This window comes from Nannospalax galili, unplaced genomic scaffold (assembly GCF_000622305.1).
Source record: "Nannospalax galili isolate Female #2095 unplaced genomic scaffold, S.galili_v1.0 scaffold100, whole genome shotgun sequence".
Lineage (NCBI taxonomy): Eukaryota > Metazoa > Chordata > Mammalia > Rodentia > Spalacidae > Nannospalax > Nannospalax galili.
Genome location: NW_008352891.1, coordinates 12,189,148 through 12,214,429, shown reverse-complemented (window position 1 = coordinate 12,214,429; position 25,282 = coordinate 12,189,148). Strand labels below are relative to the sequence as shown.

The 25,282-nt window shown below is 44.4% G+C and overlaps 2 protein-coding genes across 9 annotated transcripts in view; one reads left to right on the top strand and one right to left on the bottom strand.

The window, feature by feature from the left end:
• Positions 1 to 25,282, top strand: part of Trappc12 (trafficking protein particle complex 12) — a 90,500-nt gene that overhangs the window by 37,601 nt on the left and 27,617 nt on the right. For all 6 annotated transcript variants that reach the window (XR_003846594.1, XM_029554592.1, XM_008850166.3 and 3 more), the window contains one exon: positions 20,531 to 20,643. Coding sequence is in view for 5 of the 6 variants with exons in the window: in XM_029554592.1 (XP_029410452.1) it covers positions 20,531 to 20,643 (113 nt within the window). In the remaining variant the exon portion in view is untranslated. The remainder of the gene's footprint in view (positions 1 to 20,530; positions 20,644 to 25,282) is intronic.
• Adi1 (acireductone dioxygenase 1) overlaps positions 13,092 to 25,282 on the bottom strand; it is a 64,097-nt gene continuing 51,906 nt past the window's right edge. The window contains exons 4-5 of one of the 3 annotated variants that reach the window (XR_003846595.1): positions 18,287 to 18,441; positions 13,092 to 14,560 (exon numbers count right to left, since the gene is read on the bottom strand). Coding sequence is in view for 1 of the 3 variants with exons in the window: in XM_029554595.1 (XP_029410455.1) it covers positions 18,415 to 18,441 (27 nt within the window). In the remaining 2 variants the exon portion in view is untranslated. Of the gene's footprint in view, positions 14,561 to 15,436; positions 15,621 to 18,194; positions 18,442 to 25,282 lie in introns of those variants that run through there. The other 2 variants (XR_003846596.1, XM_029554595.1) reach the window with 2 other exon arrangements.

Genomic DNA, 25,282 nt, shown 5'->3' with positions numbered 1-25,282 from the left:
TCCTTTCATCCTCTGCACAGGCAGAACACCAGGATGAAGAAGAATCCCAACCAGGCTCTTAGAGGTTTTGCTGGAAAGCTTTAGTGTCAACTTGACACACCTGGGTTGAGGGAGCCTCAGTTGGGGAACTTCCTCTATTGGAGTGGCCTGTGGCCATGTCTGTGGGGCATCTTCTTGAAGAGTGATGTGGGAGGGCCCAGCCCACTGTGGGTGGTGCCACAATTGGGCAGGTGGGCCTGTGTTACATAAGAAAGCAGGCTGAGCAGGGGCCAAGGGAGCAAGCCAGTAAGCAGCATTCCTCCATGGCCTGTGCTCCAGCTCCTGCTTCCAGGTTCCTGCTCCTAGTTCCTACCTTGGGCTCCCTGATGAACTGCGACCTGGGAGATGTAAGACAAATAAACCCTTTCCTCCCCAAGCTGGTATTGGTCAGAGTATTTTGTCACAGCAATGAAGAAACAAACCAGGACAGTGTTTCACTTTCTTTTTGTATTATGGGTCTGTTAAAACTGTTAATCTCTTCTTGGTTTAGTTTTGGTGGTTCCCATGCCTTTAGATATCCATCCATTTCTTTTAGGTTTTCAAATTTGGTAGCATATAGATTTTTAAAGTATTCCCTTATAATGTTCTCTATCTTTCTGGTGTCTGTTGTGATGTTTCCCCTTTTATCTCTGGTTTTGTTGATTTGGAGGTGCTCTTTCTTTCTTTTGGTTAGCTGGGCTAGCGGTCTGTCAATCTTATCTATCTTCTCAAAGAACCAGCTCTTGGATTTGTTGATTCTTTGTATTGTGACCCAGTAGATGTAAGATAAATAAACCCTTTCCTCCCCAAGTTGGTAGTGGTCAGAGTGTTTTGTCACAGCAATGAAGAGACAAACTAAGACAGAAATTGGTACCAGGAGTAGGGTATTGCTGTGCCAGACCTGACCTTGGTGTTTTGGGGAGGGCTGTGGAAGCATTCAGAACTTTGGGCTAGAAAAGCCATTGAGTGCTTAGAGTTTGTTGCTGTGGAGCTTGGAACAGTTATACTAAAAGAGTTGTGGATGATGGAGGCCTGACTTGTGAAACTTCAAAAGGAAGCAGAGACTATCAGGGCTGTCTGTGATTAAGAAGAGACCAGAACCTGAAGTAAAACCTTTGCTTTACTGGGACAGCTGATGCTGGTTAGCTGGGGCTGAAAAATCAGCTGTAAGTAACAAGATACAGCATCACTGTGGTGAAACCTTCTGGGAGGTATTTCCTCAGGGTCAGCACAGAGGGGACCCGCACCTCTATTTCAAGCTGGAAGCAGGATTTGGTTATGTGTAAGAGTCTCCTGCCTGGTTTTGGTGTTGAAAGCGTGAAGGGGTCACAGAGAGCAGCTGAAGCTTGGCACTCTGAGAGGCCAGGAAAGGCCATAGGTGAAAGTGCAGCTTCAGTTGCAGTGAAGACCCCAGGATTGAAGGGGTCATGGAAAGAATCTGAGGCCTTTGTACCCCAAGAGACAAGAAGAGGCCATTGGTGAAGGTGTAGCCTCCGTTTCAGTGGAGACCCCAGCTTTTTGGAGATGCCGGGACCATGGGACGACCACCAAGGACAGCGGCAGGTGTAGAATGGAGCTGGCCTGGGTCTGTGAGATGAGCTGTGTGTGCTGTGGACTGCAGAATCAGAGAAGTGGAGCTGCCAGAACCCTTTGGAGCCCAGAAGATTGTGAGTGAATCCCAGATGTCCAGCCTCGAGCTACTTTGCTGGACTTTGGTTTTGCTTAGGTGTGCCGGAGTCTTCCCTTTGAAATAAGACAGTACTTGTTTTGGATTTTACAAAAGCCAACCCATAGTTGAGACTTTTAAAAAAGAGACTATGGACTTTCAAGTGTTTGGATTTTTTAAGGACTGTGGGGTTTTTAAGGTTGTACTGTCTTATGTTGTGATATTTATGTTAACATCATATCTTGGGGTCAAGAATTGGAAAGGTTATCGTTTAATAGAGAAGTGTTTGTGTGTCAAGTTGACAAGGGGTCAATTGTACTGGATAGCTTTAGTGTCAACTGACACACCTGGGTTGAGGGAGCCTCAACTGGGGAATTGCCTCTATTGGACTGGCCTGTGGCCATGTCTGAGGGTCATCTTCTTGATGAGTGATGTGGGAGGGCCCAGCCCACTGTGGGTGGTACCACACCCGTAGGCTGGTGGGCCTGTGTTGCATAGGAAAGAAGGCTGAGCAGAGGTCAAGGAACAAGCCAGTAGGCAGCGTTCCTCCATGGCCTGTGCTCTAGCCCCTGCCTCCAGGTTCCTGCCCTGAGTTCCTACCCTGGGCTCCTTGATGAACTGTGGCCAGGTAGATATAAGATAAATAAACCCTTTCCTCCCCAAGTTGGTAGTGGTCAGAGTGTTATGTCACAGCAATGAAGAACAAACTAAGACAGAGGTGAAGAGTCCAGAAGCCTGCCCTTCCCCCATGCTACCAACAGCTGGAGGAAGTGGAGCAGAAGCGTAGCAGGCTTCCTGCAGAACTGCCATGGGTGACCAGGGAAGCCCCTTTTTTCCCCAAAGTGGTGCTGCCCTGGACATCATCCCCTGACATCTCCCCACTGCTGCCCTGGACATCATCCCCTGACATCTCCTCACTGCTGCCCTGGACATCATCCCCCTCAGCCCCTCATTGCTGCCCTGGACTTCATCCCCTGACATCTCCTAACTGCTGCTCTGGACATCATCCCCTGACATCTCCCCACTGCTACTTTGGACATCATCCCCCTCAGCCCCTCACTGCTGCCCTCAACATCATCCCCCTCAACCCCTCACTGCGGCCCTGGACATCATCCCCCTCAGTCCCTCACTGCAGTTGGGAAACTGCCCTCTATATAATAGGTACCATTGGGTTGTCAGTTTGCTCTCTCCATAACTCACCCACATTCTCCCCAAGATTCTTCAGTGCACTCTACATTGGCCATTCCCACTTGCAGAAGAGAAGAGCAGCCTCCTGTGGTGATGGGAGACAATTTCAGCTCGTGACCTGACCAGCCTCCACAGTGTTGCCCTGCTCCCTTCTCATCCACAAGTTTGCACTGCCTGAAGTTCATCTTCCCATGTGAAGAATGAGTGCTGGAGCTGTAGGTCAGTGGCAGAGTGCCTGCCTAGCATGTGCACCATGTTAGGTTTAATCTCCAGTACTGCTATATAATTTTTCACCTTATAAAGCAATGAAAAAGCTCATAGCCTATATCAAGTACTTTCCTCACTGATGTTAAAATACCTGACAAGGGCTGGAGAGATGGCTCAGTGGTTAAGAGCACTACCTATTCGAATCCCAGCACCCACATGGCATTTAACAACTGTCCGTAACTCCAGTTCCGAGGATCCAGCACCCTCTTCTGTCCTCCACGGGCACTGCACAACACGGGTGCACTTACACAAGTGCAGGAATAACACTCATATACATAAAATAAAAATAAATTTTAAATAACTAACAAAAGCAACTTAAGGGAGGAAAGGATTTTGGTTCACTGTTTGAGAAGGGACGCAGTCCATCATGGAGGGGAAGACATAGTGGCCGGCATTTGAGGCAGCTGGTCACATCTGCAGTCTGCAGGCAGAAAGATAAGGGCTGGTGCTTGGCTCATTTTCTCCTTTTTATTCAGTCCTGGACCCCAGTCAATGGGATGGTCTCACTCACATGCAGAATGGGTCCTCACACCTGTTAAATCTCTGGAGACACCCTTACATACACACCCAGCCATATGTATCCTAGGTTGACAATGAACTATTGCATCATCTATAGAAAGGAATGATCCCTGTCACATGCTTATAGCTCTGACAGAAGGTCTTGGGGAAAGTTAAAGACATCATTGTGTGGTAAAGTTAGGGTGTTTCTAGCTAGTCTGTTTTTCTTGGTAACTGATCATCAGGAGACAACTGTTAAAATTTTTCTCTTGAAGAATACCTATTTTCCTAAAGCATAAAAAGTCTCACTCCATCTGGAACTGCCCACCCGGTTCCTCTCAAAGGCAGAGACTGGGCCCACCCTGCTGCACTTACTTGGCTTGAGAGTTGACAGCTAATTTTGATTGGGTTTTTGTCTATGACCAGAAAAGCTTAGAACTTGAACCACAGAGGCTCATCTCTTAATGGCAGGCACTAGGCTGCCAGGTGTCCTTAAGCATGTAGCCACATGGAAGGTTCTGGGCTCTTTTCCTGCCGATGTACATGTACATGTGAAATGCAGATCCATAATGAATGTTTTTACATCAGCAGCTTCTGAACGCTTGACAGGTGTTTAAGATGAGTTAGACTAAAAGACAGATGTTTCCTGTGGAGGCTGATAATAAAGCTCAGTTCCCTGTTGAGTTCTGACCCTCAACATCGTCCTGGTGCTCAGCATCCAGGTCTTCTGCTTTGTAATAGGCTGAGGCCCTGCTCTGCACCACATGCTCCTCTGTGGGGAGCTTTGAGGGATGGAGCTTCCTTGAAGAGTAGGAGTAGTGTGTTTGAGTCCAGGTGCAGAACTGCCTGTCCTGGTCTAGACTCTGAGACCATGTTCTACAGATGAGCAGCCTATAGAATGTGCTTCTGACTCCATCTGAAATTAAACAGCACCCAATGTGGATGAAGGGGAGACAGGAGCTAAGCATCATTAAACAGCTAATTCAGATTATGAAATGGACGTAAATCACACATACATTTTAACTGAAGTGCATTAGTATTCATCCACAATAGCATGCTGTGTGTTTACTAATTTTTCTTCTCATTTGTGGAGTAACAAGCATAAATGTAAGAATTTGATTCATTTCATTTCATTTTAGCTCACAATATTATAGGCAAAGCAAGTTGTTAAAATATTCTTTTAAAAGGAGGTTATAGCAATACAAACAAATAAATAACTTTTATGAATGAACTTTAATATTTTTCATTTAAATAGTGGGCATAATTTGTACCTATTCAGGATACTTGAAACAAGACTTGAATTCTGTATGAAACTGGTTTTTTTCTTTTCATTTACAAAAGGAAGTATTGCGTTCGATACATTTCTTTGACATTTCTAGCAATCTCCAACTCTGTTCTGCTGCTCTAGAAGCTCAGTTAAATTTGTCCACTGGCCCTCAGCCCCATCTGCTCTGCCTTGTAGACCCCCCGCCCCCAAACCCACATGCTCACAGAACAGTAATGAGGACAGTGCATGCAGGGAGCAGCTCTAGAACCTAGAGCTTAGACCTGAACTGTCTTGGGACACAGAGCCCAGAAAGACAGGTGTGCCTGACCAGGTGCTCTACCCTTGCTGCTCTGCGCTCTGCTTTTCTCTGCCCACTTTCCTCTGTTTCTGTTCTCCCACCACACTCACTGTTCATTCCTGCTGAGGCTGCATGTCCCTTTCCAGAATTGAGGGCCTGTGAGGTCAACCGAGAGCCGCTTATGGACGTCTTAGAGACTTTGTGTGGCAGTCGAGGGAAGGTCTTTCAACCCCACTGTCCGCACCTCTCCACAGGGTTCCTTTCCACCATATGACCTTAATTAGCTCAGGCCTGTTATGTCAGTAGAACACAGAGCCAATCCTGACTGTGGCTGTCTTGCACCCCCAGGAAATTCTGCAGCAGTGCTAGGCGTGCTAGTAGAAGGAGTATGAACAAGAAGAAAAACTATTTACAGAAAACTCATTCTGAGCCACAGTCTTACCTCTGAAAGCTGGACTTCCATGGCAGTCCTATGTACCATGGAACTAGAGGGGCAGAGGACAGAATGGATAGGTATATCCAGCGCTGCAGTGTCTGACCTCAGAACGGCGGTCCCTCTCTAGGAAGTCTGTTATAGCTTACTGTGCACCCTTACACTGCTGCTCCATGTGGACTGGTCTGGGCTAACTGATTGGATTTCCTATGCTGCTGGCATCTGTCCGCTATCTTTGCTTTACTTCTTTTTTTGCTGTAATGATTTTATTAAAAGCTCTTAACTCTTCTCATCCACCATTGCTGTGCTTTTTAGAAATGATTTTATCATTTCTCTGGTTCAGTTCATTCTTGTTTTTGAAATTTTCATACATGATGAGTATTGTATTTGCATCATTCTACCTCCACCTCCTCCATGTCCTCCCACCCCCTCTCAATTTCTTGTCCTCTTCTTTATTATTGTTACATATTATATATTATATTATATATGGATATATGTATATATATAACATACTGAGTCCACTTAGTGGTACTCATAAATACATGTGTGATGACCATTCAACAAGACTTGAATTTTTAAAATAATATAAATATTAGGGACTGGAGAGTAGCTCAGTGGTTAAGAGCACTGGCTGCTCTTAGAGAGTACCCAAGTTCATTTCCAGCATCCACATGGCACCTCACAACCATCTGTAACTCCAGTTCCAGAGAGACCCAAAGCCCTCTTGTCTCCATAGGTACCAGGCATGCATGTGGTACATATCACATAGAGTACAATATAGGCACTCACACATGAAATGAACATAAATATTTTAGTATACATATAAACAGTCATGTAACAGACTTTTTCATATTTGCTTCAGACATGTCTATAGCCCTAGTTGTTTCCCAGATCCACTCCCTCCTAAAAGCCATCTCACCAAGGGTTTCTTTCCTCACACATGTTCACATACATGCATATGAAGACCGTGAGTCTTGCTTGCTTTGCACTGTCTTCCTTGGTTTTGCTCCCTCCCATTAAATCGGCATTTCTTACTTCTACCCAGAGCCTTAAGATGCGTGACTAGCATCTCTGCAGTGTGGGGATCTTAGAAGTTACATGGATATCCTTACACATCTCTTTGTGTACACATTCATGAGTTTCTCCAAGGTCTGAATTTAAAAATTGCCTTACTAGATTGAGTGAGTTGAATAAAGACCCAGCCAGATTGCTTGCCAAAATAGGCTTGCAGTATCCTCTCCCAAGAGCAATACCTGTTTTCCTTCCCAATGGGTATCAGGAGCGGTGTCAGGAGCATAGTCAGACTCACATGATGGGCCTCACTCTCATCTCCCTGGCTCCTACTTTGTGAGATTTCCTCCCCAGGGGCTTGCTCTTGTGTATGCTTCTCTTCCTATTACTGGTTTGTTGAGGTTCTTTTTATACTGTAGGTGTTTAATCCTTTGTTAGGAATTTTAGAAGGAGCAATACTAGAAAGTGGAGTTTCGAGGCCTACAAAAAGATACTCTGATTTTACACTTGATCTTAGCCAAAAGGCCAAGAAGTAATGAGATATTCTGATTTTAAAAGCCATCATTACTGGGGGAGGGGCAAAGGAACACCAAGAGGCACCTCTCTCACAGTTTTGTGTGGCTATCAGCAGGTCACAGGATCTGCGTTTGAGTGTGGACTTTATGACACAGCGTAAATGTGGGGCACCCTCTGTTCTGTAAATAAACCTCTACCCTATGCTGTTAAAAAAAAAATTTTTTTTTTTTTTTTGGTCTTTTTGAGACAGGGTCTCCCTGTAGCCCCAGCTCTCCTGGAACTCACTATGTAGACCAGGCTGGCCTTGAACTCACAGAGATCCGCCTGCCTCTGCCCATGCGCCACCACGCCCGGCCTAAAAAATTTTTTTTAAAAAAAAGGCCAACATGGGCTGGAGGCATAGCGCAGCCATTAAAGGCTAAGGCTAACAAACCAAACAAGAGGCCAATGTTACCTTTTTATTTGGGAGCATCTCCTGGTGACTCCATACATTATACACCCAGAATAATAAGCTAGACAGATCCTGCCTGTGTCCTTTGGATCAGACCAGAAATTGAGGCACATGGAGATGCATAGCAGAGAACTTTCTGGAATATTTTCTTAAATGAGCCATAGCACACTGCTCTAGGAAATGTATGAATAGCTGCTCAGAGCTCCCTGCTCCCTATGGAGGCATGTTCCCTCCCTCAAAGAATACTTATCACGATGAGCTTAGCATGTATTCACATGGGACCTTCTCCCACAGAATTGTTGACTCCAGAGATAGACAGTCCCTGTGATCTCACATGTCTCAACTATCTATTGCCACTTCTGCACCCCCAAGAAGTATCCCACCCTCCCCAGGAGCCTCCTGCCACACACCCCTGCCTGGTGGGGGAATGCGATTGGAGAGGTTGGTCACATGCTGTGTTGCTCAAATGTTTTTGGTTTTGTCTGTTTGTCTTTAAGTGTTCAGAATGAGAATTGCTGTCTTGGGAACTTTAAAATATTGCTCCAAAACACTGCTTTGCTTTTGAGAGCCTTCCTTCATGACCATGGTAGCCATCCAGTTTTCATTTTCTCTTAATTAAATTGTTTTGCTTTGAAATTATTATACTGGAACAGGTTGTTTCTCCAGTTACAAGCTTTTTTGTATTCAAGTTTTGACAGGAGTTACATCCCTGGATAGTGTGAGTAGGTTGTTCATTGCATACCTGTGTTAACATTGGTGTGGTGTGGCACAATATGGCACAGTTCTAACTGATGACCCAACACTGACACATGACTATTAGCAGATAGTCAGTGAACTTAAGTTCACTTGTATGCATTCACTATTTTTTAATATTCAAAGAAGTTAAATGTCAACATTTTAATTTTATTGTTATTATTTTTAATTTAATTTTTTAATGTGTATGAGTTTGTTGCTTGCATGTATATAAGTGTACCCATGTCATGCAAAATGCCCTTGGAGGTCAGAAGAGGGTGTCAGATCCCCTAGAACTGGAGTTACAGTCAGCTGTTCACTGCCATGTGGGTGCTAGGAATCAAACCTGGGTCCTCTGTAAGAGCAGCCCGTGTTCTTAACTGCTGCGCCATCTCTCTAGCCCCTAAAATGCCCATTTTGAACCTACTTAATTTTGGCCTGTCATAGAGCACTTAGATCTTCCTAGACCCCCACTACCATTTTTCAGCCTGTTTAGAATCCTCTCTCATTCTAAAGAAAGTCTCATCATGGCATTGGTTTGGGTTTTCATAGGACTGCTTGACATTGAACAGTTCTTTCTCTTTCAGTGCAGCTAGAGGGAAATAGGAGGCAGAAAGACTTTTTACAGGGAAAGAACACATTTTGATTATCTTCAACATGTCTCTTAAGCAGTGCCTGTCCTTGTGTGCTCAGGTGTGTGCTTAGCTCAGGTTCCTACAGCTGCAGTGGTGCCATGAAATCTTATTTCAGAGCTTAATCCTTATGGATTACCGTCACGTCAGACTGGAATTGATGGGACAGACTCTTGAATTAATTGGATGCTAAATCTCTCTGTCCTCCCATGACTATCTGCTCCTCTGTGTGAACGAGTCAAGGTGAATTGTCACCTTGAGTCCTCTGCTCCCTCCAAAGTCTGCAGCTTACATGTCTCATTCCCAAACTAGATTCTGAAACTCCTTTATCTCCGCACAGAATCAGACATGGTAGTTCAGAATAAAATATGCAGCATAATATTCCCAACACCTGAGGTTTTTTTTTTTCTCCCAACTGCAAAATTAGCTTACCTTTTGCGGTTAATGTGTCATGCTAAATTTAGCTTGGTAGCTCACATTATCCTTCCCGAACTCCCAAGCACTAAGGAAGGGTGTGTTCTTCCTACTTGGCTGCTGTTGAAGGGATATGTTCTTCCTTCTCCCCAAAATCAGAGGAGGAAGGATGCACACTTCCTGCTTCTCACACCTGGAGGAGGAAGGATGCACACTTCCTGCTTCTCACACCTGGAAGAGGAAGGATGCACACTTCCTGCTTCTCACACCTGGGAGGGGAGGATGTACACTTCCTGCTTCTCAAACCTGGAGGAGGAAGGATGCACACTTTCTGCTTCTCACACCTGGAGGAGGAAGGATGCACACTTCCTGCTTCTCACACCTGGAGGAGGAAGGATGCACACTTCCTGCTTCTCACACCTGGAGGAGGAAGGATGCACACTTCTCTCCCAGCTGGAGGAGGAAGAAGAGGCTTTTTGCTGCTTTTCACTTTGCTCATCGTTTTCACAAACTCTAGCATTAGAACAAACTATTGAAGATATAAAAACTTTGAATTTGAGTTTTCATTGCTTCCATTGGACCATCCAAGTAAAGGCCTGTTCTTAACCCCAGTACATTGGAGAACTGAGAAGTCAGTACTGCAGCTAAGCATTGCTTGGCAGTGTGATCTGGTTAGTCCTTAACATCATCCTTTCCTGGCTCTAGAAACATTGATTGAATTAGCCATTTACATAATAAAAATTTGATCTTAGATGTGCTTCTCTTTACAAATGTAGCACTGATTTGAAGATGACTGCAGAGGGTTGTAGGCATCTGTCCCTGGACAGACACACACTTGGCAGTGTCTCCAGCATGGAGCCCCACAAGAAGGGAAGTGGAAGGCATACTGCCAGCCACCTGGCAATAGGGAAGGAGGTACCATGAAAGGCAGAGGAGGAGGGATGGTGTCGGGAATACTTGATGGAGCCAATGCTCCAGGGACAGTTCAGCAAAGTGTCCCTGTAATAAAAATGAGAAAAGAAAGTGGAGGTGGACTTCTGGATCTTTGCCTCAGTGAAAGAAGCGTAAACATTCCTGATCTGGGGAGAGGGTGTGGCGGGGATCTTTCCCATGTGGTCTCTGTGCCAGCAGCAACTGTGCACCATAGGTCATGGGTCAGTGTCTGCTCAGTCCTTGTTTGAAGATAATACAAGAAATACTGGGGAGGGGAGGGGGCATAACTGCCCAGCACAAGCAGTGAGTATGTGGCCGCAAGTCCATGCTGTGCCACTGCCCCACGCTGCCAAAACCCCCTCTGAGAACAGCAGTGGCACCCAAAAAGGTCAGGCTAATGTGCCTCTTCTCCCTTCATTTTTCACTGTTCACACCAAGGCCTGGTGAATTTCTAGAACATTTCCCTTTGATTTTCTGCAATGGCAGTATAGATTTTCAGCACTGCAGGGGACCGTCTGAAATAAATTTTGAAGGGGTATTTTCATTTAATATTTTCTAAATGATTAATAGAACACTTCTACAGTATTTATACCAACCTAGATTTAAGCAGGTCATGACTATACATGGGAATCCTCCACAGGAAACAGATCCACTAGGAATTGTGTTTTCTTATGGATTCCAACTGGCCTTTCTTTCTACCATGATGCTTTCTCCCTGCAGGAAAGAGGCAGGCCTGAGGCGCTGTGCAAGCCTTGCATACTTTATTGCTCTTGGTAGCCATGCTGCATATGAAAGATGCAGCTGAAATTCCCAGCAGCTCAGATAGGTCAGATCAGCCAGACTGGGAGAATTAGCACAAAGGCACTGTTGGGTGCGTTTAAGACAGTTCTGGCTTGCATCAGTGCAGCTTCTGTCTGCACACCTTGAAGAGACAGGATAGTATTCAATGGCTACAGGGCCTGACCTTATACTTGGCCCTTAAAAATGTGCTGAATGAATGTCTTCCATGTTAAGTCCACATACTCAACATGGAACAATATAGACAATTGTCCTGAATGTTCTATTCCTATTTCAATTTTAAGAACCTCATATTTCTTCTAGGAAAGAGTGTTTTTCCTTCTGTTTAGTTCCCTTGTTTTCCTCTTTCATATAAGGCTATGTGCTGTCCTCTGGATCTGTGTTCTTGAGGATTTTAATCTGGACAGGCCTCTTGCACCATGCAAGCTCATGGCCTAGAAGGAAGCCTTTTCCTGCATCAGCTTCACTTTGTTCCTGATGTTTCTGAGACAAGTGTAGACAGTGGTGCTGTGTTGAAAGACTGCTCTGGGTCCTGTCACTGCTGCCTCTTTTGTCTCCTACAAGAGTCCAGATTTAAGTCACAAGGCAGCACGTTGCAAATCACTGTGAGCGTCTGTGGAGGGTGGAGAGCACACCCCGTTGCTGGTTCCTGGTAAAGGTGCTGCAGAGGGGCCAGGTGAGACAGTGCTAACAACCGGGATGGACTGGGACATGGAGAGGTAGTTCCTGCTGATGATGGTGTACAAAGTGCAGAGACTGCAGGAACAGTTCCTGGATATAGGAAACACTGTCACTCCTACCACAGAGTAAACCTGGGGTTGCGTCTCTGTCTGCCTGAGGGATGAACAGCTGAATAGGGTTATGATCATGGGTGGGTACATGGGAATGGGGCACAGAACCTCTGTAGAGGGAACCTTAACATTTGAAAAAAAAAAATCTTTTTTTAAGGTTTTAGTTCTTTTGTTAGCATATTAGCATATATTGTATCAAATAAGGGTTTTCCCCCCCCCTCTTAAATAGTTGTTTATTGGCAGTGGGCTGGGAGGGATGACAGAGTTAGCATTCAAAGACAACACCACACACCAAAGTCAAGAGGGTGGCAAGAGTAATGGGAAAAAGCCTGAAGGACCCCCCCTCTTCAACAGCAAGTGTAGGCAGGGGCCTGGAGTGTTGATGGGGCAGGCTTAGGTCACCTTAGCTTAGTAGGCATGGTTAGAGATGAAGAGAGACTCACTGGCTGCAGCCCCAGCCTGACCACTTGGGGTGTCCTTTCCTAAAAATATGGAACGCTTCACAAATTTGAGTATTTTTTTAAACATGTTAAAATTCAATTATGAAAGAATTTTGCTATATTAATATTCATTTTATTTGTAACTATGCCATATTTCCCCATATTCAAGGAAGAAATGAGTAAAAAAAAATTTTTTCTCTTTTTTTTGTGTGTGAGACATGGACTCACTATGTAGCCCAAGGAGCCTAGAACTGCCTGTAGTCCAGGCTGGTCTCAAACTCATGATCCTCCTTGCCTTGGCCTTCCAGATTATGGTATACTTGACCAAAATGGGTAAATTTGTTTACAAGTTGCAGCCCCTGAAGAGCATGGCTGTGGGACTTCCCCAGACCTCTGAGACATAGAGAGCCAAGTGCAATTGGTTGGGAAGAGAGGGACTCGGCCATAGTTCACCTTCCCTGCAATGCTGCAGAACAGAGCCAGTGCTGTGAAGGTGAGAGGTACTGAGACCAGGTGCCCAAGGCACATCCTCAGCAAGTCCAGGACGTGTTCTCACACAGAACTCACTTTGTTGTCTCTTAGCCCCATATAGTCTTTCAGCACTGGACTGTTTCAGAAGGCTGAGAGGTGGCTAGGAACAATATGAAAGTAAGAAGGACCCTTTCTTGCTTGACAGAAATGAATATATGGTATTATTCCTGTGACAAAATAGCTGACAAGCACAAGGAAGGAACTGTTTATTTGGGTTCACAGTTTCAGAGGGTACAATCCTTGTGACAGAGCAGCTCCATGGCTATTATTAGAGTACATGATGGAGTTCCTCACATGGTGGCCATACCAGGAAGCAGAGTCTGGGAAAGAAGCAGAGCTGGCTTACAACCCTCAAAGGCCCACCTCCAGTTGCCAATCTCCACCAGCTAGGCCTCACTCCTAAAGGCTTAACAGCTTTGCTAAATGTGGGGGACATTCCTAAACACAAGCTGGGGACCAAGTGTTCAAACACAGCCATAATTGTTACAGATTGTTACTTGATCCGAATAAATTTAGCCATGCATTGCTGAACATGATAGTGAAAATAGAAGTAATCATGTTTGACTGGTAAACTTTAAGTTCATGTCTGTGAAGGAAATCATGGGAAGAGCTTCTCAGGTATCCACCATTACAGTGGCATTCAGGACTGTCTCACTGCCTGAAAGTTCCCTGTGCTCCACATTGTTTGAGTTCTACACTATATGCAGTCTTTCCAATAGCTTCTTACAATGGGGAATGTTCCATCTACCATTCTTTATTTTCTGGTCTAATAGTTGTATTAGTTTCTTTTCTGTTACTGTAATAAAGTGCCAACTTATAGGAGAAAGCATCTATTTGTGGTTCCGAGGGATAAGAGTCCATCAAGGTGGGGAGGCATGGCAGCAGAGGTGACTGGAGCAGCTCTAAGTGCTCATATCTTCAAGCAGGCACAGGAAGCAGAGAAGGAAACTGGAAATGGGCATCTCCAGTGACATGCTTCTCCAGCCACACCTTATCAACTTCCCAAAACAGTGCCACTAACTGGGACCAAGTATTCAAATACTTGGGAGTTTGGGGGGGGGGGCATTCCTTATTCAACCACACATTCCACCCTGCCCCCATAGGATCATAGCCATATCATAATTCAAAATGCCTTTAGTCCAACCTTAAAAGTCCCCATAGTCCTTAAGAGTTTCAACACTGTTTAAAAGTCCAAAGTTTCTTCTGAGACTCAAAGCAATCTCTTTTAACTATAAGCCCCCCAGTAAAGTAAAAAGACAAATTACATACTTCCAACATGCAATGAAACTGAATACACATTCCCGTTCCAAAAGGGAGGAATGGGGCATAGTGGGGAAATGCTGGGCCAAAGCAAGACCAAAACCAGCAGGGCAAATGCCAAGTCCTATAGCTCCAAGTCCAGTATCTGGGACTTTAGTTTCAAAGGGCTTAGATGGTTCAACCCTCCACCTTTGCTGCCAGCTATATACCTCTCTCTCTTGGATTGGTACCACTCCCTGTATGCAGCTCTCCTTGGCAGATGTCTCATGGCTCTGGCATCTCCAACATCTTGAATCTCTGTTGCCAGTCATGCTTCACCTTCACAGCTTCTCAGCTCCTCCTGGCCTGTTCGGACCTTCTTTATGCAGGGACTCCCCTGCTACATGCTGCCTGGACTTCACACTTCTCTGAAACAGCTGAAGAAAAAAAAAACTGATGACCACCTCACTCTTGCATCCTTCATGTCTAAAGCTATCCCCATGTAAATAATATTGTTACACTTGGCTGCCAGCTTGGGATGGACCTTGATTTGGCCTTTGTCCACATTATCAGCAGCTTTTTTCTTATGTTCTAGTTTTCTAGGAGCAGAAAACCCCTTAGGCCTTTTCCTTTCATAAGTTGGAAGCTTAACTGGGTGGGTTCTTGCCCTGAGGGTATTCCTTCACTGTTCAAATGCAAAGCTGGAGGCTCTAATCTCCTAGTCAAAGAGAGCCTCTCCTCCAGGACATGCCTTGGCTGCCTCATTATTAAACTTCCTAGTGTTCTTTTTCACTCCGAACTGTAAATTTTCTATTTCTTTCTGCCCTATTCTCTTTCACTGTAGATCTGCATAATATTCACCATTAATAATTAGACCACCAATTTAATATTAGAGTGTCTTGAAATTTCCTCTGCCAAAGAAATTAGTCCATTACTTTTTAAATTAGCCTTTGGGCAACTTCTTGGGCCTCAGGCAGATAGTAGCCAGACTCCTTGCTAAATGTTCCCAGTTGCTGTTTAAGTCCTTGTTTCTAGCTCTCTCTAGAACATCTTGAGCTGGGCCTCTATTAGAATAGCCCATTAAACTCAGTTTACAGCATTCAATTACTTTTCTAGTCCAAACACCCAAAGTCTTGCACATTCTTCATAAAAACATGGTCAGGCTATTCACAGGAGCACCCCACTGTCTGAACTAGTTACTTTTCTATTGCTGTAATAAAACACTGTAACCAAGGCCACTTATAGAAGGAAGAGTTTATTTGGTGAATGGTTCCAGAGGAATGAGTCTGTGGGTGGGGAGGCATGGCAGCAGAGGCAGCTGGACCAGAAAGCTGAGCACGTATGTCTTTGGGCAGGCACAGGAAGCAGAGAGTGAAACTGAAAGTGGGCAAGGGTAAAACCCACCACCATTGACATGCTTCTTCCATCAAGGCCATGCCTCATAAACCTCCCAAAACAGCAACACCAACTGGAGCCAGGTCCTCAAATTCTTGGTGCCTACAGGGAAATTCATTCAAGCCACAATAGTATGTTATACTTCCAGTGCCAGGGATTGAAACCAGGTCCTCGTACACATTAGGCAGTTTTTCTACCACAGAACTATATATATTCCCTTCTCTAACAGTACATTTTTTTAAGATTTATTTTTACTTATTGGGGGACAGGAGTGTGTGTACGTGCTTGCAGGTGCCCTTTGAGGACAGAAGAGACATCAGATCCCCTGGAGCTGAAGTTACAGGCAACTCCTGCTGCTATTGCCTGATGTGGATGCTGGGAAATGAACTCAGGCCCTAGGGTCTTCTGCAAGAGTGGTAACCAAGCATTCTTTACCATTAGCCATCTCTCTAGCCCCAATAGTACATTTTTTAATCACAAAATAGTGTAATATATATATATATATATATATATATCCTCCAACTTCTTATTCTTGTTAGTATTGTGAATATTCTGAATCTTTTGCTTCAAAATCTAAACATTGTAATACCTTGTTGTTAACTACAAAATAACTTGTTTAGGATTGCATAGAATCTGTATATGTGTTATAAGGAAATAATGTAGCTAAAATGAGTTTTCCTATCCATGAACATGAGATACCTCTTGATTTAAGTCTCTGATTTCTTTCATCAGAAGTTTTAGGTTTCTTCATACTGTCTTGTGCATATTTTCCCTTATTCCTAAGGATTTGTTCTTATGCTAATATAAATGGAATTGTGCTTTAATTTCAGTTAGTTACTGGTATTTTATGAATCCAGTTGACTTTTACATAGTCTTGTATCCTGTAACTTTTAATTGTGTATTAGTATGAGGTGTTATTTTTGCTGATTCATTCAGATTTTTTACATAATCATGTCATCTGTGAATGTGATTTTTTAAAATATTTTATTTATTATTTTTATGTGTGTGTATTGCCTGCATGTAGGTAAGTGCACCCGTGTCGTGCAATGCCCGCAGAGGACAAAGAGGCTATCGGATTCCCTGGAACTGGAGTTATGGACAGCTGTTAGCTGCCATGTGGGTGCTGGGATTTGAATCCGGGTCTTCTGCAAGAACAGCCAGTGTTTTTAACCACTGAGCCATCTCTCCAGCCTCTGTGAATGTGATTTTATTTCTTTGTTCCTACTGTGTGAATGCTTTGTTTCCTTTTCTTGTATTATGGTATTAAGTAGAACTTAAATGCATCGTTCAGTGGGATTGATGAGAGAGGGTGAGATGCTTTATTCTTGGTCTTAGTGGAAGATGTCTAGTTTTCCACCATTAAGTGTGTTAAGTGCAGCTCTTTAACTGAAGTCACTTCATCAAGTAGCAGCAGTTTCCCTGGAGTCCTAGTTTGCTGAGATAAGTGTTTGTATAGATAGGTGTTCTGTTTTGACTCATGTGTTTTCTGCCTTATTGACAAGATTTATTGTTCTTGAGCCTGTTTGATGTGATGGATTACACTAATTGATTTTTGAAAGTTGATTCAGTCATGCATATCTGGAATAAATCCCATTTGGTCAGAGTGCATATTTATTTTTATATATTTTGGGATTTGATTGGCATTTTTGTTTTATTTTTCAGATACATTTTGCTAATTTTGTTCAGGTCTTCTGTATACATATTCATGAGACATATCAGTATGCAGTTGTTTGGTTTTTGCTTTCAGGTTTTTTTGTGTGTGTATATGTCATCTTTTTTATTTGGTTTGATTTTTGGTTTTGGTTTTTGAGGTAGGGTCTCCTGCGTTTTGTAGATTAGGCTGGCCTCACTCTCACAGAGATCCACCTGCCTCTGCCTCCTGAATGCTGGGATTAAAGCCATTGCCACCATACCTGGTGATATCTTTTACTAGAATTAATATTAGGGTAATGGTAAGCTAGGAAGTTTTCCTCCTCTTCTCTTTTCTGGAAGGAAGAGGGAAATGAAAGTATTTCTTCCTTAGCTATTTGGTAGAATTTGTTAGGAAAACTATCTAGGCCTGTCACTTTCTTTTGGGGGAGAAAATTTTTCATTTAAGTTATCAAATTTATGTACACAAAACATTTCATAAAATTACTTTTCTTCCTTTTAATGTCAGCAAGATCAGTAGACATGACCCTGCCTTCATTTCGTGCTAATAGTTCATGTCTTCCCTTGGTTTCTTGTTTTGTTTTGGTTTTGTTTTTTTGCCAGATATGGTGGTACATGCCTTTAATCCCAGCACTTGGGAGGCAGAGGTAGGCAGATCTCTGTGAGTTCAAGACTAGCCTGGCCTACATAGCGAGTTTCAGGCCATCTGGGGCTACAGGGGGACCCTGTCTCAAAAAAGACAAAAAAATAAATAATAAACTTTTTGTTTTTGTTCATTTTGTCAGCTGATTTCTTGTTTTCATTTTATGAGTTTCTGCTCCGGTTTTTATTATTTCTTCTCTTCTGCTATTATGTTAGTTTGCTCATCTTTCTCTAGTTAGCTAAGACAGAAACCTAGAGGATTGTTTTTACATATTTCTCTTCTATTATATACATTTAATGCTTAAAATGTATTCCTCTTGCCACTGCATTTGCTTCATTCCACAAATTCAGATCACTTTTATTTTCATTTTAGTTTTGCTTTATAATTGTTCTTTACACACTCTTATAAGTGCCAAAATTTCCCCAAGTCAGGTTACAAAGCAGGTGATACCGCCACCCCACCCTGTCATCCTTACTGTGCATAGTTGGTTTGTACATTGAACTGAGAATGTTTTCTTCAGTGGTGTGGTGGAGTTCGTTTCTTTGCTCTCCAGAACTTGAGCTTGCTGAGGTATACTGTCTCCGTAGAGGTGCATCCTGGGCCTTAGGAGGAGTGACTGTTGCCCTGTATCTTGTTGATACATAGAGAGGGAAAAGACATTACCTGTGAATGGCTCATACCATACTTTAAACTCAGTCATTCACCCTCTTCATATGTAGAAACTATTTAGTGTCATTAGAAAGTTCAGTAAGTTCAGATGCAAGACCTGTTGCTGAGGATGCTGCACACCTTGGTTACAGGACATAGAGAAATCAAGCTGCAACTGGGCTGGTGAATGGTGAAGTCAGACTTTCCGTCTCTGTGACCAAATAAATACCTGGCAGGAACAACCTACAGAAGGGTTTATTTGGCTCATGATTTTAGATGGTTCAGTCCACCACAGTCACTTGGCCCCAGGCACTTGAAAGAACATCATGGCATTGAAAGCTTGTGGCCAAGGAAGTTCTTCACCTCATAGTGGGCAGGAAGCAGAGAGCAAGACAGGAAAAGACCAGAGATAGGATAATTCCAAGGACCCATCCCAGTGTCCTGCCCACTTTAGGAGTTCCATCTCCTAAAGTCTCCAGAACCTCTCAGAATAGTGCCACCAGCTGATAGACACATGTTCAAAACATGAGCCTGGGCTGGACAGACAGCTCAGTGGTTAAGAGAGCTTGTTGTGCAGTCATGAGGCTTAGAGCTCTGCTCCCAGCACCCATATAACAAGCCAGGAGTCGTGCAGATGCCTGTAACTCCAGCTCCAAGGGATCCAACACTCTTTTCTGGCATGGGTACCTGCACATACATGTGTGCATACACTCACACAGACATAAACATAGATAGATGATAGATGATAGATAGATAGATAGATAGATAGATAGATAGATAGATAGATAGATAGATAGATCTTTGAAAACAGAAAGCACGAGTCTATTGGAGTGTACTGGATAGCTTTAGTTGTCAAGCTGACACACCTGGGTAGAGGGATCCTCAGTCAGGATTACCTCCATTGGACTGGCCTGTGGCCATGTCTCTGGGATATTTTCTTGATTTTTGAGAGATGTGGTAGGGTCCAGCCCACTGTGGATGGTACTGCCCCTGGGCAAGTTGTTCTGTATTATATAAGAAAGCAGGCTGAGCATGGACCAGGGAGCAAGCCAGTAAGCAGCATTCCTCCATGGCCTGTGCTTCAGCTCCTCCCTCCACTTTCCTGCCCTGAGTTCCTACCTTGGGCTCCCTAATGAACTGTGGCCCAGGAGATGTATGCCAAATAAACCCTTTCTTCCCCAAGTTGGTGTTGGTCAGAGTATTTTGTCACAGCAATGGAGAAACTAGAACAGCGGGGGAAACTCATAGGCAAACTCTAGCAGGTAGTCTATCTCATTTGTACTCAGCATGGGCTCTTTGATTGATGAGACAGTTTTTAGGTACTTAATATATGCACTTTAGATCAAATTCCAAGTCCTATTAGAAGAGAACATAGTGTTAACAGAAAGTTTCTTTTCTCCTGAGAGATCAAGGGCAACCAGGCTTCAATACTGGATAGTTTGTGTCTCAAAGCCAGGCAGCTAAGCAGTAGGATTACCAGCCCAGCTTCCTGTCCTCCACTGTAACAGCTCAGAGGCAGGGCAGAGGTTCCAGAGACTAACCACAAAAACTGGCAGGAGCGCCATCCTCAGAGCCCAGTTGGAAATATGCCCTTACTGAGCTGTCTGACCTCTCACTGAGATACCTGACCCCTCATTGAGCTACCTGACCCTCCACTGAGCTATTTGACCCCTTACTGGTGGCCCCAGGAGCACTTCTAGAGCCAGTTCCTTTCTTTCCAGTCCTTTCTGGGAAACCCAAGTTCAGCAACCTTATACTTGAGCCTGCTATAGTAAAGTATTCTGCTGTGTCTTTTGTTGGCTGTCATTTATTCTTTGCTACTGAATTCATTTGTAATGGCCTCTCTGTGGTTGCTGTAGAGCTACAGCTATTGGTCTCCTTTGGTAATTGTCTAGGTATGTATAGATGCAGCTTTACAGAGAAAAGCAACTTATATTTTACAGCTGAACCAAAAAATAAAGGGCTCATGTCCTCACTTCCACTGGAACACTTGCAAATGCCTCCTTCCTGCATGCAATCAGGAAACACAGCCACAGCACGATCTCTAACTCAGCTCTAATTTCAACTCTAGGCTCCATGGTCCCCTTTTCCATGCGCATTCTGCACGCGGATCTGCAGCAGTATCTGGGGAACCCGCAGGAGTCTCTGGACAGACTACACAGGGTCAAGACCGTCTGCAGCCAGGTAACTGTCATGATCTTCAGTCCACTTCCTTAGCACTCAGGCCACACCCTTCTCCCCCATCCCAAGGGACACCATCTCATTTCCCTTATACACAAGGTGCTAGAATAGTGTGGCCATGGTGTTTGCTCCTAACATTATTTGGGGGTTTGGAGGGTGGTTTGGGGAGAACCTGAGTGCTCAAAGCCCTTCCCTTAGTGCTCACAGGAGCAGAAAACAGAAACACTTTCCTTACATGGAAATCACACAGGTGAGCACGTGCCCAGCCACTTCAAGAGCATGTCAGGCCATGCTGTGCCTGACAAGCAGAGCACTGCAGTCATGTTCGGCACTCATAATGACACTGGGCAGTAACAGCCATCACTCAGTTCCCAACTTCAGAGTAACAACTTTTGCATCAGCAGAACCTCAAACTGTCACCCCCATCAGTGGCTTCAGGAAGAGATGTGGAATGTAGAATCTTTACTATTCACATGCTATGGGCAACCCCACACACTGAGATTCTCCGTCTTGGGCTAGGAATGACATTGCTCTCTGACCTTCCTCCCAGTGTTCCTTGTAAGTGAGGTAATATGTATGGAAGGGCTTTAGCTACACATAACTGTTAGGAATGGCAGTGTAGTATAATTTTTGGAAAAAGCTGTTGTCATATTTGTCAAGTTTCTCCTCATTTCCTGGCTCTTCTTGTAAAAAGTGCTGTGGTCCAGGATGGTGATGTCAGTGCTCCTAGCAGAATACAGAGTGATGAGAGCAAGGAGGCCCTCACAAGAGTGTGGATAGGAATTCAGCACCTCACTCTCTTGGCTTTGTGTCTACTTCACTGTTCATGCCATAACGTAGAAGACAGAAGGAGCTGGATATGGTATCATATGACTGTTATCCCAGCACTCTGGAGGCTTAAGCAGGAGAATCACAAGGTCTAGGCCAGCCTATACTAGGACCCTACTCAAAACATAACCAGAAGATAGAAACCATGTACTTTCTGACACGTTCATCTCTGGTGGAGAAATCTTGTTGCAGCTCTTTTCATGTGGTAACTCTTCTTACATCTTTTTTTTTTTTTAATGTGTATGAGTGTTTTGCCTGCATGGATGCAGAGCACTATATGCATATAATGTCTGTGGAGGCCAGAAGAAGGCTCTGGATCCCCTGAAACTGGAATTACAGATGGCTGTTAGCTGCCATGTGGGTGCTGGGAACCACACCTGGGTCCTCTGCAAAAACAGCCAGTGATCTTAACCTCTGAGCCACCTCTCCAGCCCTTACATCTTAAAACACAATTGAATCAATTGATACACACCTATGTCAGCATTTAGGAGAGGGCCTGAGAGGACCTATGCCCAGGAAGAGGCTAAGGCAGGAGGATTACAAGGTCAAAACCAGCCTGGGATACATAACAAAACCCTAGATATGGAGCCAACCAGATGGCTCAGTGGGGTAAGGGCACTTGCTGCCAGGCCTGACAACGTGGTAGCCAAAGCAGAGAGGAAATAGAAACAGTTACAGAGTTCTCAGCATCCACAATCCTGTCATTTACCCAGAAGCTGAGCTTTTTTTATGTGGAAGACTCACCGAAGAATGAAGAAAGTCTATGTTCAGTGTGCAAATCTTAGATCAGGATGATGCTTTTTAAAAATTTTTTTGTTTATGAGTGTTTTGCAGGCGTGTACATAAGTGCACCTATGCATTCAATGCCCACAGAGGCCAGAAGAGGGCGTTGGATCCTGGTCTTCTGTAAGAGCAGCCAGTGTTCTTAGCCACTGAGCTAACTCCCCAGCCCCTGGGGTGATGTTTTTATACAGTGTCCTGTGTTATCAAGACATCACTTACTTTACGCAAAGGTGTCCAATATTGGTTTTATCCATTGTCTTTGAGTCATTTGGTGAATTAGTATGTTTGGTTTAAATGGAATCAAGTTTACCATGCTGCTGTGGCTCAAAAGTTAGTGGTTATCACTGTCAGAAGAGCAGATGGCTCTCGCTGGCTCTGCAGGCTTGCCTGCAGCTCTGCAGTCTGTCTTCACCTCTGGGTCTTACCAGAGCTTTGCAAACCAGCTGGTAAAGTACCCAGTGAAGACATTCCTAAGATATTTGCATAAATTGGTATAATCCATAGACAGTGACCAACTAGCTTGGAGTTAAACTCACTTGCCAATATAGATGAGTCACCCCCGTCCCAGGTGGATTTGGCTAGGGTGCCAGGTGAGAAGGCCTCCTAAGAGACTCCTTCCCAGCTGGAGCAAACGGGATGAAGCATGGTCTTGTGCACACAGATAAAGAAGTATGTGGGGTGTGTCAGTGTGGTCTGCTTCTGTACTGATGACTGCTGCTGAGACAGCAGGGGAGAGCTTTGTCTCCAGGAAGGGTTGATGCCTTTTCTAAAAGGTTTCTGACAGATGGATACCCCTAGTTTTATAGTACACAAAGTTAGAAATGCAGTGACAACAGCCATCACTGCTCTCACTGGCCAGCTGCTCTGGCAGGCTAGCCACCAACACACTGATGGCATCTGGCTGCTGCCAGCGCCCCTGGCCCAGATGGTTCCCTTGCTCCACTTTGCTGCTTCTCCCATAGAGAGCAGATTAATTGTGACTTAATCAAAGAAAATGGGGATATTTGGCAAGCAGAGAAAAGAAATGGAGAGACTGAGTAGGGCAACCTCATCCATCTGGGCCACAGGCATGCTCCCTGCATGCAGATTCACGCTCCTGGTACCCTGTGTCCGCTGAGTGCATTGTCCTCCGTGAAGGAGCCCTGCATCCCTTCTGCTAGCCTTTGCAGGATCTCTGCCCTGTCCCAGCTCACAGTAGAAATGCACTTCAGAAACCTCTAGATGGCAGCGTTGAAAATTCCAGGGCATGGGCTTGAGAATGCCAAGTAGAGCCATTGGGCACCTCCAACCCAGGATGGAATCTGATGCATCATGCATGGGCCCACCCAAAAGAAAGAAGGCTCTCAGTCTAATAATAGCATGCATACAGTGGGTCTTCTCCACCCTTTCTCAGCCCATACAGAATGGAAAGGTGCAAAGGTCCCAGAGGCCGTGGCTGTGGGAACACCTTGGAGTCACACCTACTGGGTACAAATGCCCAGCCACTCAACTTCACCAGCCCGCCCTGCTACACTGAATAATGTTAATCATGACCTGGACTAGTGACTATGCATAGAGCTGAAGCCATGGCCATTTTTAATAATTCTTCAAGTGAGGCTGGAGAGATGGCTCATCAGTTAAGAATACTGGCTACTCTTGCAGAGGACCCTGGTTGAACTCCCAGCATCCACATGGCGGCTAACAACTGTCCATAACTACAGTTCCAGGGAATCCAACACCCTCTTCTGACCTCTGCAAACATGGTATCACACAGGTACACTTACACACATGTAGGCAATACACTTATACACAGAAAAAAAAAAAAAGTAAAAATATATATAGTCTTTTTGAGACAGGATCTCCCTGTAGCCCCAGCTGTCCTGGAACTCACTATGTAGACCAGGCTGGCCTCAAACTCACAAAGATCCACCTGCCTCTGTCTCCCAAGTGCTGAGATTAAAGGTGTGCGCCACCACACCCAGCATTAAAGTTTGTTTTTTTTTTAAAGCCCAGTGTGGTGGTGCACGCCTTTAATCCTCTGTGGCTACAGAGAGACCCTGTCTCAAAAAGACAAAAATAAATAATAATAATAATAATTATTATTATTATAATTCTTCAAGTGCCCTGGAATAGCTCTGGGAAACCTCCTTTCTAGAAGGCCCCCAGGAGGTGATGTAAAGATAGGAAGACCTGGACAGTAGAAGTCTGGACCTGGGGCAGACCTGACCTTCCCTTTAGTCAGCTCTGGAAGGCCCTTGACTTGGTACCTAACCTACTGATCTGTGTGCTAAGGCCTTTTGATTATAGCCCATCCAGTCCCATAGCCCATGATGGCCTCTGAAGGGATTGCTTCCTGCAGACCAAGGCTAGCTTCCTACAGACCAAGGCCTCAATCCAAAGATGTCTATAGCCAGTTAGGATACCTGCTGTGCCACCTCCCCAAATAACTGCATATGATTCAGAACAGATATTTGAGCATATTAAATATGAATAGGTTACAAATTGGCTTTTTGAATATGTGGCAAACAAGTGGTGTTGACTATACACAGTTTAGGCAGCAGATAGTCACTAAAGGCATTATTTTCTCCTTCAACACATAGCCCTCCCTTGCTATAGGCAGAGTGTTGTCTGCATTGCAGGAATAGAGCCTGTTTAGCTCCGGTCTAGAATGTGCCTGGGATAGGGGTCCAGAAGAGCCCTAATATTACCATAGGGAGCCTACTCATCATACAGACTGCCAAGTCGGGAGCTCTCTTTTCCAGCCCCATGGTTCACCTTCTATTGCTTCCTCCTAATATCTTCCCACTCAGTTCCAAGTTCCATTTCACGACTACAGTTAATTTTCAAAGATGAACCCATTGTAAGACACCCATTTCAGAATGTGCAGATCAAACAAACTAAAATTCCAGTGTTTCCATACACTGTTCCTCATGGGAAGCCTTAAATTTAAAATGATGCAAGGTGCAGGGTTCCTCCGTGGCCTTTGTTTTAGTTCCTGCTTCCAGGTTCCTGCCCTGGCTTCCCTCCGTGATGAACTGTGATTAGGACATGT